Below are 13,749 nucleotides of genomic sequence, written 5' to 3' on the forward strand. Positions count from 1 at the left end.
CTTTATCCAATTTGGCAGTCTATGTCTTTTAATAGGGCCATTTAGCCCATTTACATTTAAGGTTTATATTGTTATGTGTGAATCTGATTCTGTAATCATGATCCTCTCTGATTATTTTGTACACTATTTGATGCAGCTTCTTCATAGTGTCATTGGTGTTTATATTTTGCTGTGTTCTTGCAGTGGCTGGTACCGGATTTTCCTTTCTATATTAATTGCTTCCTTTAGGAGGTTTTGTAAGGCAGGCCTGGTGGTGACAAAATTCCTCAGCACTTGCTTGTCTGAAAGGATTTTATTACTCCTTTGCTTATGAAGGAGATATGGCTGGATATGAAATTCTGGGTTGAACATTCTTTTTTTTTTTTTAATCAAGAATGTAGGTTTATTTAATTAAAAAATAAAACAAAACAAAACAGACTCACCCCCCAAAGAGTACTTTATCCTTTAAAGCAGCAGCAATCACAAGGCACATATGTGCAAAATACCTCAAGCAAAATAGAAACTGAACATTCAAAAAATACATGTTATTTAAAAAGATGTTGAAGACCATTTGAGTACTATGAGTGTAGATTATAAAAATGACAATTTTATTCTACCTTTAACAAGAGAAGAAATGATGGCATAATATTTATATGCTATCTTGTGGCACATATAACAAATCTTTACACCATGTTACCTGGTTTGCTAGAGAAAAAACAGGCAAAGTACAGCTTAGAAATGGTATTTTTAGTGCTTTCACATCTTTTGTAGAGATCTGAAATTTGTAAGTGGAAAAGAAAAACTCTCTTTTTCCTCAGCTTAGGAAAAGCCTGTAGTTACATGTCTCTAGGCAAACCCACCATACAAAAAAGGAATACGTTTGAGATATTCTAAAATATAAAAAATATGATTTATATTCTGCGATCAACATAATAACCAACGCTCTTCCTAAAACAGACTAGAGGCAACCACATAAGAAATGTAAAGAAAGGTCAATTATATTAAAATAAAATAGCTTCTGAGTTAAATTACTGCTCACTTAGGAAGTATAATGAATATTTTTTTGGTTAGGGATGCTGAGATTGGAAATGGTGTGACATCAATATTTAGTGTGTATAAAAGCTCTAGGATTCAAATACAATGCAAAGTTTATATTAATCACACAAAAAGTGTTCCTTTTAGCCACCATTTAGATTCACATGACAAAGACTGGAAAATATGTGGTTTGATTAGATAATAAATTTGTACCACATATGTTGAAGCATTCTTCTAAACTTTAATGCTGCAGTCATTTTTCTATGAAATATTAAGGAGTTAAGGAGTGCTTACTGAATCATTACTATTAGAAGGGAGGGCAGAGAAACTGAAGCTCCAGTTTTAAACCACAACAAAGAATACAAAATACTAGTATAATAAAACATTTAAATAGTACTAAATGTACAATTTAAATATCAGTTGTATACTGTAATTAGTTTTCCTCTTAAAAAAATCAGTTCCTGGGCTTTTAGATGTGTTTTCTTTTAAAAAAAATAAGCATCCTTCTCATGTTCACACAATTGGTCCACATTGGCACCATTTGGTAACTATCCTATAGAAGATTCACATACTCTTGCTCTCCTTCAGGCCCCTCCTTGGACAGCAGGAGTGCTGAGTCCTGTCTGCATGCTGTGTGGCAGGAGGCCACAGTCTTGAGACTCAGCCTAGAGCAGGACGACCTGGGCCACCTCTTTGATGGTGGACACAGCTCTCTCCAGTTCTTCCTCTGTTTGTTCCACTGTGACCACAACCTGAATGCTGGGAGGAGGGAGGCACTTCACTTCTTTCTCCAAGTAGCACGCCTGGGTTAATGTGATATTTTTGTTCATGCACTGCTGAATGTATGATGCTGAAAGCCACTTAACAATATACTTCAGGGTCAGGTGCGGTGGCTCATGCCAGTAATCCCAGTACTTTTGGAGGCTGAGGTGGGTGGATCACCAGGTCAGGAGTTCAAGACCAGCCTGGCCAAGATGGCAAAACCCTGGCTTTGATCTACAATTTCCTGAAGCAGTCTGACGTCTTGCTCATGAGCCCCAGAGCTCTCTTCCAGTTGTAGGTGAAAGGCTGGAGAAAATGTCTCCTCCACCACTTTTAGTCCAGAAATGCCTTGCAAAGCTTTATGAATTTGTCTGCACTTTTCCTTCAACACTGCAAAAATACCTGGATTCTCTTCCATGATGTTGAGGGCCTCAATTGCTGCAGCAGCTAACAGGGGAGGTAATGAAGCTGAAAAGCAGTATCCCTGGCCAGAAAGTCGCTGATGGTCAATTACAAAATACCTGCCAAAACAGAAACCTCCAACAGAAGCAAGTGCATTCTCCACGTTGGCACTGATAAGGTCAATATAATCAATATTGATTCCATAGTGTTCAGTGACTCCTCTGCCATGCTCTCCTAGGACTCCAAATGAAAGGCTTTCCTCCAGGAAGATTCGTGCTTTGTATTTGTATTTTAACTTAACCTAAGAGTGAGAACATGCAGTGTTTGATTTTCTGTTCTTGTGTCAGTTTGCTGAGAATGATGATTTCCAGGTTCATCCATGTCCCTACAAAGGACACAAACTCATTGTTTTTGATGGCTGCAAAATATTCCACAGTGTATATGTGCCACATTTTCCCTGTCCAGTCTATCATCGATGGGAATTTGGGTTGGTTCCAGGTCTTTGCTATTGTAAACTGTGCTGCAGTGAACACATGTGTGCATGTGTCTTTATAATAGAACAATTTATAATCCTTTGGATATATACCCAGGAATGGGATTGCTGGGTCAAATGGAATTTCTATTTCTAGGTCCTTGAGGAATCACCACACTGTCTTCCACAATGGTTGAACTAATTTACACACCCACCAACAGTGTAAAAGTGTTCCTATTTCTCCACATCCTCTCCAGCATCTGTTGTCTCCAGATTTTTTAATGACCGCCATTCTAACTGGCGTGAGATGGTATCTCAATGTAGTTTTGATTTGCATTTCTCTAATGATCAGTGACGATGAGCATTTTTTCATATGTTTGTTGGCCTCATGTATGTCTTCTTTTGAAACGTGTCTGTTCATATCCTTCACACACTATAGAATGGGCTTGTTTTGTAAATCTGTTTTAGTTCTTTGTAGATTCTGGATATCAGCCCTTTGTCAGATGGGTAGACTACAAAACTTTTTTCCCATTCTGTTGGTTGCTGATTCACTCTAGTGACTGTTTCTTTTGCTGTGAAGAAGCTGTGGAGTTTGTTTAGGTCCTATTTGTCTATTTTGGCATTTGTTGCCAATGCATTTGGTGTTTTGGTCATGAAGTCCTTGCCTACGCCTATGTCCTGAATGGTTTTGCCTAGATTTTCTTCTATGTTTTTTATGGTGTTAGGTGTTATGTTTAAGTCTTTAATCCATCTGGAGTTAATTTTAGTGTAAGGTGTCAGGAAGGGGTCCAGATTTTGCTTTCTGCACATGGCTAGCCAGTTTTCCCAACACCATTTATTAAACAGGGAATCCTTTCCCCATTGCTTGTTTTTGTCAGGTTTGTCAAAGATCCGATGGTTGCAGACATGTTGTGTTGCCTCTGAGGCCTCTGTTCTGTTCCATTGGTCTATATCTCTGTTTTGGCACCAGTACCATGCTGTTTTGATTACTGTAGCCTTGTAGTATAGTTTGAAGTCCGGAAGTGTGATGCTTCCCACTTTGTTCTTTTTGCTTATAATTGACTTGGCTATGTGGGCTCTCTTTTGGTTCCATATGAACTTTAAGATGTTTTTTTCCAGTTCTGTGAAGAAGGTCATTGGTAGCTTGATGGGAATAGCGTTGAATCTGTAAATTACTTTGGGCAGTATGGCCATTTCACAGTATTGATTCTTCCTAACCATGAGCATGGAATGATTCTCCATCTGTTTGTGTCCTCTCTTATTTCATTGAGGAGTGGTTTGTAATTCTCCTTGAAGAGGTCCTTTATGTTCCTTGTTAGTTGTATTCCTAGGTATTTTATTCTCTTTGTAGCAATTGTGAATGGCAGTTTGTTCTTGATTTGGCTCTCTTTAAGTCTGTTATTGGTGTATAGGAATGCTTGTGATTTTTGCACATTGATTTTGTATCCTGAGACTTTGCTGAAGTTGCTTATCAGTTTCAGGAGATTTTGGGCTGAGATGATGGGGTCTTCTAGATATACAATCATGTTGTCTTCAAACAGAGACAATTTGACTTCCTCCTTTCCTATTTGAATACACTTTATTTCTTTTTCTTGCCTGATTGCTCTGGCTAGAACTTCCAGTACTATACTGAATAGGAGTGGTGAGAGAGGGCATTCTTGTCTAGTGCCAGATTTCAAGGGGAATGCTTCCAGTTTTTGCCCATTCAGTATGATATTGGCTGTTTGTTTGTCATAAATGGCTTTTATTATTTTGAGATACATTCCGTCAATACCTAGTTTATTGAGGGTTTTTAACATAAAGTGTTGTTGAATTTTGTCAAAGGCCTTCTCTGCATCAATTGAGATAATCATGTGGTTTTTGTATTTGGTTCTGGTTATGTGGTGAATTACCTTTATTGATTTGTGTACATTGAACCAGCCTTGCATATCCAGGATGAAGCCTACTTGATCATAGTGAATAAGCTTTTGATGTGCTGTTGCAATCTGCTTGCCAGTATTTTATTGAAGATTTTTGAATCTATGTTCATCATGGATATTGGCCTGAAGTTTTCTGTTCTTGCTGAGTCTCTGCTGGGTTTTGGTATCAGGATGATGTTGGTCTCACAAAATAATTTGGGAAGGATTCCCTCTTTTTGGATTATTTGGAACAGTTTCAGAAGGAATGGTACCAACTCCTCTTTGTATGTCTGATAGAATTCGACTGTGAACCCATCTGGACCTGGGCTTTTTTTGGGTGGTAGCCTCTTAATTACTGCTTCAACTTCAGACCTTGTTATTGGTCTATTCGGGGTTTCAACTTCTTCCTGGTTAAGGCTTGGGAAGATGCAAGTGTCCAGGAATTTATCCATTTCTTCCAGGTTTCCTAGTTTATGTGCATAGAGTTGTTTGTAATAATCTCTGATGATGGTTTGAATTTCTGTGGAATCTGTGGTGATATCCCCTTTATCATTTTTTATTGCATCTATTTGATTTTTCTCTTTTCTTTTTTATTAATCTGGCTAGCGGTCTATTTTGTTGATCTTTTGGAAAAACCAGCTCCTGGATTTATTGAGTTTTTGAAGGGTATTTTGTGTCTCTATCTCCTTCAGTGCTGCTCTGATCTTAGTTATTCTTTGTCTTCTGCTAGGTTTTGAGTTTTTTTGATCTTGCTCCTCTAGCTCTTCCAATTTTTATGATAGGGTGTCGATTTTAGATCTTTCCTTGCTTCTCGTTTGGGCATTTATTGCTATATATTTTCCTCTGGAAACTGCTTTAAATGTGTCCCAGAGATTCTGGTATGTTGTGTCTTCGTTCTCATTGGTTTTGAAGAACATCTTTATTTCTGCCTTCATTTTATTGTTTATCCAGTCAATATTCAAGAGCCAGTTGTTCAGTTTCCATGAAGCTATGCGGTTCTGAGTTAGTTTCTGAATTCTGAGTTCTAACTTGATTGCACTGGTCTGAGAGACTCTTTTTTATGATTTCTGTTCTTTAGCATTTGCTGAGGAGTGATTTACTTCCTACTGTGTGGTCAGTTTTAGAGTAGGTGTGATATGGTGCTGAGAATAATGTATATTCTGTGGATTTGGGGTGGAGAGTTCTGTAAATGTTTATTAGATTTGCTTGGTCCAGGTCTGAGTTCAAGTCCTGGATATCCTTGTTAATTTTCTGTCTCGTTGATCTGTCTAACATTGACAATGGAGTGTTAAAGTCTCCCACTATTTTTGTGTAGGAGTCTAGGTCTCTTTGTAAGTCACTAAGAACTTGCCTTATGTATCTGGGTGCTCCTATATTGAGTGCATATATCTTTAGCATCGTTAGCTCTTCTTGTTGCATTGATCCTTTTACCATTATGTAATGTCCTTCTTTGTCTCTTTTGATCTTTGTTGGTTTAAAGTCTATTTTATCGGAGATGAGAAGCACAACTCCTGCTTTTTTATGCTCTCTATTTTCTTGGTAAATCTTCCTCCATCCCTTTATTTTGAGCCTTCGTGTATCCTTGCATGTGAGATGGGTTTACTGGATACAGCACACCGATGGGTTTCGGCTTTTTATCCAATTTGCCAGTCTGTCTTTTGATTGGGGCATTTAGTCCATTTATATTTAGGGTTAATATTGTTATGTGTGAATTTGATCCTGCCATTTTGATGCTAGCTGGCTGTTTGACCGTTAGTTGATGCAGTTTCTTCTTTGTGTTGATGCTCTTTACCATTTGGTATGTTTTTGGAGTGTCTAGTACTGGTTGTTCCTTTCTATGTTTGGTGCCTCGTTCAGGAGCTCTTGTAAAGCAGGCCTGGTGGTGATGACATCTCTGCGTAATTGCTTGTTCGCAAAGGATTTTAGTTTTCCTTTACTTATGAAGCTTAGTTTGGCTGGATATGAAATTCTGGGTTGAAAGTTCTTTTCTTTAAGGATGTTGAATATTGGTCCCCAGTCTCTTCTGGCTTGTAGGATTTCTGCTGAGAGGTCTGCTGTGAGTCTAATGGGGTTCCCTTTGTGAGTGACCCGACCTTTCTTTCTGGCTGCCCTTAGCATTTTCTCCTTCATTTCAACTCTGGTGAATCTGACGATTACGTGCCTTGGGGTTGCTCTTCTTGAGGTATATCTTTGTGGTGTTCTCTGTATTTTCTGGACTTGAATATTGGCCTGATTTGCTAGGTTGGGGACGTTTTCCTGGATAATATCCTGAAGAGTATTTTCCAGCTTGGATTCATTCTCTCTGTCACATTCAGTTACACCTATCAAACGTAGATTAGGTCTTTTCACATAGTCCCATATTTCTTGGAGACTTTGTTCATTTCTTTTTACCCTTTTTTCTCTAATCTTGCCTTCTCGTTTTATTTCATTGAGTTGCTCTTCGACTTCTGTTATCCTTTCTTCTGCTTGGTCAATTTGGCTGTTGAAACTTGTGTATGCTTCACGAAGTTCTCGTGTTGTGTTTTTCAGCTCCATCAATTCATTTATATTCCTCTCTAAATTGTTTATTCCCTTTAGCATTCTGTCGAATATTTTTTTCAAGGTTCTTAGTTTCTTTGCATTGGGTTAGAATATGTTCTTTTAGCTCACAGAAGTTTCTTATTACCCACCTTCTGAAGCCTGATTCTGTCAATTCATCACACTCATTCTCCATCCAGCCTTGTTCCCTTGCTGTTGAGGAGTTGTGATCCCTTGTAGGAGGAGAGACATTCTGTTTTCAGATGTTTTCATCCTTTTTGAGCTGGTTTCTTCCCATCTTTGTGGATTTATCCACCTGTCATCTTTGTAGTTGTTGACTTTCATATTGGGTCTCTGAGTGGATGTCCAGTTTGTTGGTGATGAAGTTATTTCTTTCTGTTTCTTAGTTTTCCTTCTAACAATCTGACCCCTCTGCTATAGGACTGCTGAGGTCCACTCCAGGCCCTGCTTGCCTGGGGATCACCTACAGTAGCTGCAGAACAGTTAAAATTGCTGCCAGTTTCTTCTTCTGCTATCTTTGTCCTAGAAGGCTATCCACCAGATGTCAGTCTGAGATCTCCTTTCTGAGGTGACTCTTTGGATATACAGGGGTTGGTGAACTGCTTGAGGAGACAGTCTGTCCTTTATAGGAGCTCAAGTGCTGAGCTGTGGGCTCTGTTGTTCATTCAGAGCTGCTGGGCAGGTACATTTAAGTCTGCCGCAGCAAAACTCATAAACCTCCCCCCTTTTTCTTTCCAGGTGCTCTGTCCTGGGGAGTTAGGGCTTTATTTATGAGTTTCTGTTGTGCCGCTGCCTTTTTTCAGGGCTGCCCTGCCCAGCGAAGAGGCAGCCTAGTCCCTGTCTGCCTGCAGAGGCTTTGCTGAGCTGCTGTGGGCTCTGCCCAGCTGCTGTCTGAACTTCCCTGCAGTCCTATTTATACGGGTGTAGTTAGAACTGCCTCAACAATGGTGGCCCACCTCTATAATAGTGGACTCTCTCTGTAATTTCAGTCTGCCTCGGCAATGGCAGGCTGCCTCAGCAATGGCAAGCTACCTCTGTAGTGGTGGACTGCCTCGGTAATGACAGACGCTCTTCCCCCACAGAGCTGGACCGTCCCAGGTTCAGCTGTGCTTGCTGTGAAACTCTTAATCCATAGCATTTCCGATTGCTCTTTTTTTTTGTGGGGGTGGGACCAGCTGAGCCTGATCACCTGGCTCCCTGCCTCAGATCCCTTTTTTTTTTTGTTAGTTGAACAATTGACTCTCTCCCAGGTGTTCCAGTCACCTGTTGAAAAGGCAACAGGATCTGTGTGATTTCCCATGCGGCAACCCACTGCGCTGACTGTGGGTTGGTATCAGGATGATGTTGGTCTCATAAAATAATTTGGGAAGGATTCCCTCTTTTTGGATTATTTGGAATAGTTTCAGAAGGAATGGTACCAACTCCTCTTTGTATGTCTGATAGAATTCGACTGTGAACCCAAACGGCCACGGTGAGATTAGTGGAGCTTTTTTGCCCAGGCATCTCCTGGCCTGGCTCCCTGTTTCAGTCCCCTTTTTAATCAGATGAATGGGCACCTCTGTCTCCCAGGAGCTCCAATCGCCAGCTAAAATGGTGCCCAAACCCATGTATTTTTTACAGAGAACCACTGCACTGGGGCACCAGTAAAACAGCTGCACTGGCCAAACAGCTGCACCAGCCAAAACAGCCACACTGGCAAACCATGGGGCTCCTCTGCCTGGGAATCTCCTGGTCTGTGGGCAATAAAAATCCATCTGGAAATGCAGCATCCACTTACCCTCCGTGCTTTCACTGGGAGTTGCAATCCTGAGCTCCTCCTAATCAGCCATCTTGTATCCCTCCTCTGGATAAAGTCCATTCTTATATTAAAAATATTGAATATTGGTCCCCACTCTCTTCTGGCTTGCAGGGATTTTGCAGAGATCCACTGTTAGTCTGATGGTCTTTCTATTTGTAGATAACCTGACCATTCTCTTTCTCTGCCCTTTTTTAATTCATTTCAACGTTGAAGAATTTAATGATTACATGTCTTGGGGTTTCTCTTCTTGAGGAGTATCTTATTGGTGTTCTCTGTATTTCCTGAATTTGAATGTTGTCCTGTATTGCTAGGTTGGGGAAATTCTCCTGGATAATATCCTGAAGTGTGTTCTCCAACTTGGTTTTGTTCTTCTCATCTCTTTCAGGTACACCAATCAAACATAGGTTTGGTCTTTTCACATAGTCCCATATTTTTGGAGATTTTGTTTGTTCCTTTTTATTCTTTTTTTCTCTAATCTTGTCATCATGCTTCATTTCAGTAAGTTGAGCTTCAGTCTCTGATATCCTTTCTTCTGCCTGATCAATTCAGTTATTGATACTTGTGTGTGTGTCACAAAGTTCTTGTGCTGTGTTTTTCAGCTCCATCAGGTCATTTATGTTCCTCTATAAACTGGTTATTATAGTTAGCATTTCCTGTAACCTTTTATCAAGGTTCTTAGCTTCCTTGCATTGGGTTAGAACATGCTCCTTTAGCTCAGAGGAGATTGTTATTACCTACCTTCTGAAGCCTATTTCTGTCAATTCATCAGTCTCCTTCTTTGTCTGGTTTTTTGCCCTTGCTGGAGAGGAGTTGCCATTGTTTGGAGGAGAAACATGATTTTCAGAATTTTCAGTGTTTTTGTCCTGTTTTTTTTCCTCATTTTCATGGATTTATCTAACTTTGATCTTTGAGGCTGATGACTTTTGGATGGGTTTTCTTTGTGGGGGTCCTTTATATTGATGTTGATGCTGTTGCTTTTTGCTTGTTAGTTTTTCTTCTAACAGGCCCCTCTTCTGTAGGTCTGCTGCAGTTTGCTGGAGGTCCACTGCAGACCCTGTTCACTTGGGTATCACCAATGGAGGCTGTAGAACAGCAAAAATTGCTGCCTGCTCCTTCCTTTGGATGCTTCACCCCAGAGTGACACCAGCATGATGCCACTCAGAGCTGTTCTGTATGAGGTGTCTGTTGACCTCTGTTGGGAGGTGTCTTCCAGTCAGGAGGCACGGGGGTCAGGAATCCACTTGAGGAGACATTCTGTCCCTTAGCAGAGCTCATGCACTGTGCTGGAAGAATCCCACTTGTCAAGATTAGCTGCTCTTTTCAGAACCAGCAGACAGGAACAATTAAATCCACTGAAGCTGCACCCACAGCCACCCCTTCCCCACAGTGCTCTGTCCCAGGGAGATGGGAGTTTATCTATAAGCCCCTGACTGGGGCTGTGACCTTTTCTTCAGTGATGCCCTGCCCCATGTGGAGGAAACTAGAAATGCAGAGTGGCCACAGTCACTTTGCTGCTCTGCGGTGAATTCACCCAGTCCACATCTCTCAGCCTTCTTAGCACTGTCAGGGAAAAACAGCCCACTCAATCCTCAGTAATGGCAGACGTGCCACCCCTCACCAAACTTGATTTTCCCAGGTCGACTTCAGACTGCTGTGCTGGCAGAGAAAATTTCAAGTCAATATTTCTTAGCTTGCTGGGCTTCATGGTAGTGGGGCCTACTGAGTGAGACCCCTTGGCCCCCTGGCTTCAGTTCCCTTTCCAGGGGAGTGAATGGTTCTGTCTCACTGGGGTTCAAGGCATCACTGGGGTACAGAAAGAATACTCCCACAGCTATCTCAGTGTCTGCCCAAACAGTTGCCCAGTTTTGTGTTTGAAACCCAGGGCCCTGGTGGTGTAGGCATATAAGGGAATCTCCTGATCTGCAGATTCTAAAAACCATGGAAAAAGTGTAGTAATCCAGCTGGATAACACAGTTCCTCATGACTTCCCTTGCCTGGGGGAGGGTGGTTCCCCAGTTTCTTGCACTTTCAAGGTGATGCCATGCCCCCACCCTGCCTCTGCTCACCTACCACGTGTTGGACCCACTGCATAACCAGTCCCAATGAGATGAACTGGGTACCTCAGTTGAAAATGCAGAAATCACCCACCTTCTATGTTGGTCTCACTGGAAACTGCAGACCAAAGCTGTTCCCATTTGGCTATTTTGGCCTCTCACCTCTATTTTCTTTTAGCTTGTAGGATTCCTGATAAGAATTCTGCTGTAATTCTCATGTTCTGTGGGTAATATTATTTCTTGTCTGTCTGGCTTCATAATTTTCCTTTGTTTGAATTTCACTAGTTTGAATTTGATTTTTTGGTGGATTTTTTGCTTGTTTGTTTGACATTTGCCCTGCTTGTTCTCTGTGCTTCTTGAATATGTGATTTTGTGCCTGACACAAAGTTTTTATTTTGTCATTATTTTCTCAATTTTTTTTTTCTGTCACGTTTTCCTTTTGTTTTCTTCTGGGATTGCAATTACGCATGTCATGCCCATTCAATATTACCCAACAGCTTTTGGATATAGTGTTCTGTTTCTTATAGTCTAGTTTTTCTGTGTCTGTGTCAGTTTTTTGTCATTTCTGTTTATTTGTTTTCAAGTTACCTGATTCTTTCCCTTAAATGTTTCAAGTCTCCCAGTATCTAGCAAAGTCTTCTTTGTTTTTGTTACTGTATTTTTGCCTCCTTGTATATTTACCAGTCCCTTTTGTCTTTTTGATGATAGCCATTCTAAAAGATTTGATGTTATTTTTGTTTTGATTTACATTTCCCTGGTGATTAGTGATATTGAGCATATTTTCATACACCCGTTAGACATCTGTATGTCTTCTTTTGAGAAATGATTATTCAAGTCCTATTGTAGTTCACTGAGCTTCCTTAAAGCAATTGTTTTGGTTTCTTTGTTAATCAATTTGTAAATCTTCCTTTATTTGAGACTAATTACTGAAGCTTTAGTAATTTCTTCTTGTAGTGTCTTATTCCCCTGAATCTTTGATGATACATACAGTCTCTGCACTTGAAGGAGCAAATAAGCAAATAACTCTCCATGTCTTTACAGACTGGTTTTAACAAGTACAGACATTATCCTTCTGGTCCGAGACTGATGAGACTGACTCCAAAATGGCAGTTGAGTGAGGGTGGAGCCAGATCACTTGGCTGCTACAGCTCTGCATTTGGGTCTCAGTTGGCCAGGACGGTTGTGGGTGTATAGGTGGGTGTTGTTCCTATTGGATCTTGAGGCAAATGGGACTACTTCTGGGACCAAGGTTAAGCAGAGCTGCAACCAAATCACAGGGCTCCTTTTTTGTTCCACTCAGGTGGGCAGATGACAGGCTTTTTACTTGGGGCAGAAATGGGTCTCACTGGGTCTCTGAATGGTCTTCTGCTGGGTCCCTGAGTGAGTCCCAGGGTTGGCAGTACTGCCTCTGGACCACAGTAGAGGAGGGGGCTGGAGCCAGGTCACTGGTCTGCTTCAGGGACTGCAGTTGGGTCTGAAATTTGTGAGCTTATTAGTAGTGACGTGGTCAGGCATGTGTCCCACTGTGTTTCTTGGTGAGCAAAACTAATACCAGGTTATGGTATACTGTGCCTGGAGCCACATTTATAGAAAAATGGGGCTGCTTTTAGTCTGCAGCTGGGACCACATTAGTGATGCTGACTCTTGGGTGTGGGTTTTCTTCTCAAAATAGCTCTCAGTCTTGGGCTTCGCTGGTGTTTTCCAATCTTTTACCTGGATCCAAAAGATCCCATAAGGCAGTTTTGTCCATGGATGCCTGCCAGATCATTGTGTGGGAAAACATGACCTGGAGACCTCCTATTCGCCATCTTGCTCCTATTTTTAATCGTAATCATTTTAAATTTGCCTTCTGATAGTTCCAACATCCGTGTTAAATCTTATTCTGATTTTTACTTTGTGTCTTCATACTCTTTCTTGCCTTTGGTGTTCCTCATAGTTTTTTGGTGAAAACTGGAAATTTCTAGAGGACAGCAGGTATTGTAATAAATATTTTTTATGCTTGGAAAATACATTTCCTTCTGCTATGCTTTTAGTATGGAGAATTTTGTTAATTTAGAATTTTGTTAGAAGTTAGTCTGCATTTAAAGTTTGTTAGCCAGGTGCAGTGGCTCATGACTGTAATCCCAGCACTTTGGGAGGCCGAGGTGGGTGGATCACCTGAGGTCAGGAGTTCAAGACCAGCCTGACCAACATGGAGAAACCCCATCTCTACTAAATATACAAAATATTAGCCAGGTGTGGTGGTGCATGCCTGTAATCCCAGCTACTCAGGAGACTAAGGCAGGAGAATTGCTTGAACCTGGGAGGTGGAGGTTGTGGTAAGATGAGATTGTGCCATTGCACTCCAGCCTTGGCAACAAGACTGAAACTCTGTCTCAATAAATAAATAAATAAATAGTAACGTTTGTTGTTGCTGTTTACCAGAGTTGCAGTGTGTTATGGCCATGGCAACAGGAGATTTCAAAATTTTCTAGTGATACCATTGTTTTCCCTCTTTTAGTGATTCCTTGTCTTTCCCTTTGGATTTTCTGCACCAAGATTCTATATTTTGTAGCTCTCCCAGCTGTTCTTCCCTCTTAGTTTGGCTCAAGGCATTTTAGTGTCGTGTTTGGGGGAGAGGGAAGGAGATATTCTTCATTGTTGTGAATAAGCCTAAGTCTTTGCAAACCACTATAGATCTGAATCACAGTGTTGCCATAAATATTTCTGTTCTCTTCCAGTGGTAGAATTTTTTTCTTCAGTTCCCTTCCCTCAGTTTCTGTGTATATCCACCAGTATCCTTAGTCTATGGTTTTGGGAGTCTTTCTCCTT

General features: G+C 40.9%; 1 protein-coding gene across 1 annotated transcript; it reads right to left on the reverse strand.

Moving 5' to 3' along the window:
• Positions 1 to 1,960: 1,960 nt before the first annotated feature.
• On the reverse strand, positions 1,961 to 7,128 carry LOC105732913 (serine palmitoyltransferase 1-like). The gene is made up of 2 exons (XM_064384120.1): positions 6,940 to 7,128; positions 1,961 to 2,479 (listed from the first exon to the last, which is right to left on the reverse strand). Exons 1-2 carry the CDS (start codon positions 7,126 to 7,128, stop codon positions 1,961 to 1,963), a joined length of 708 nt encoding a protein of 235 aa, XP_064240190.1.
• Between the last annotated feature and the right edge of the window lie 6,621 nt (positions 7,129 to 13,749).

This window comes from Aotus nancymaae, unplaced genomic scaffold, assembly GCF_030222135.1.
Source record: "Aotus nancymaae isolate 86718 unplaced genomic scaffold, 86718_ANA_hifiasm-v0.15.2.pri h1tg000004l, whole genome shotgun sequence".
Taxonomy (NCBI): domain Eukaryota; kingdom Metazoa; phylum Chordata; class Mammalia; order Primates; family Aotidae; genus Aotus; species Aotus nancymaae.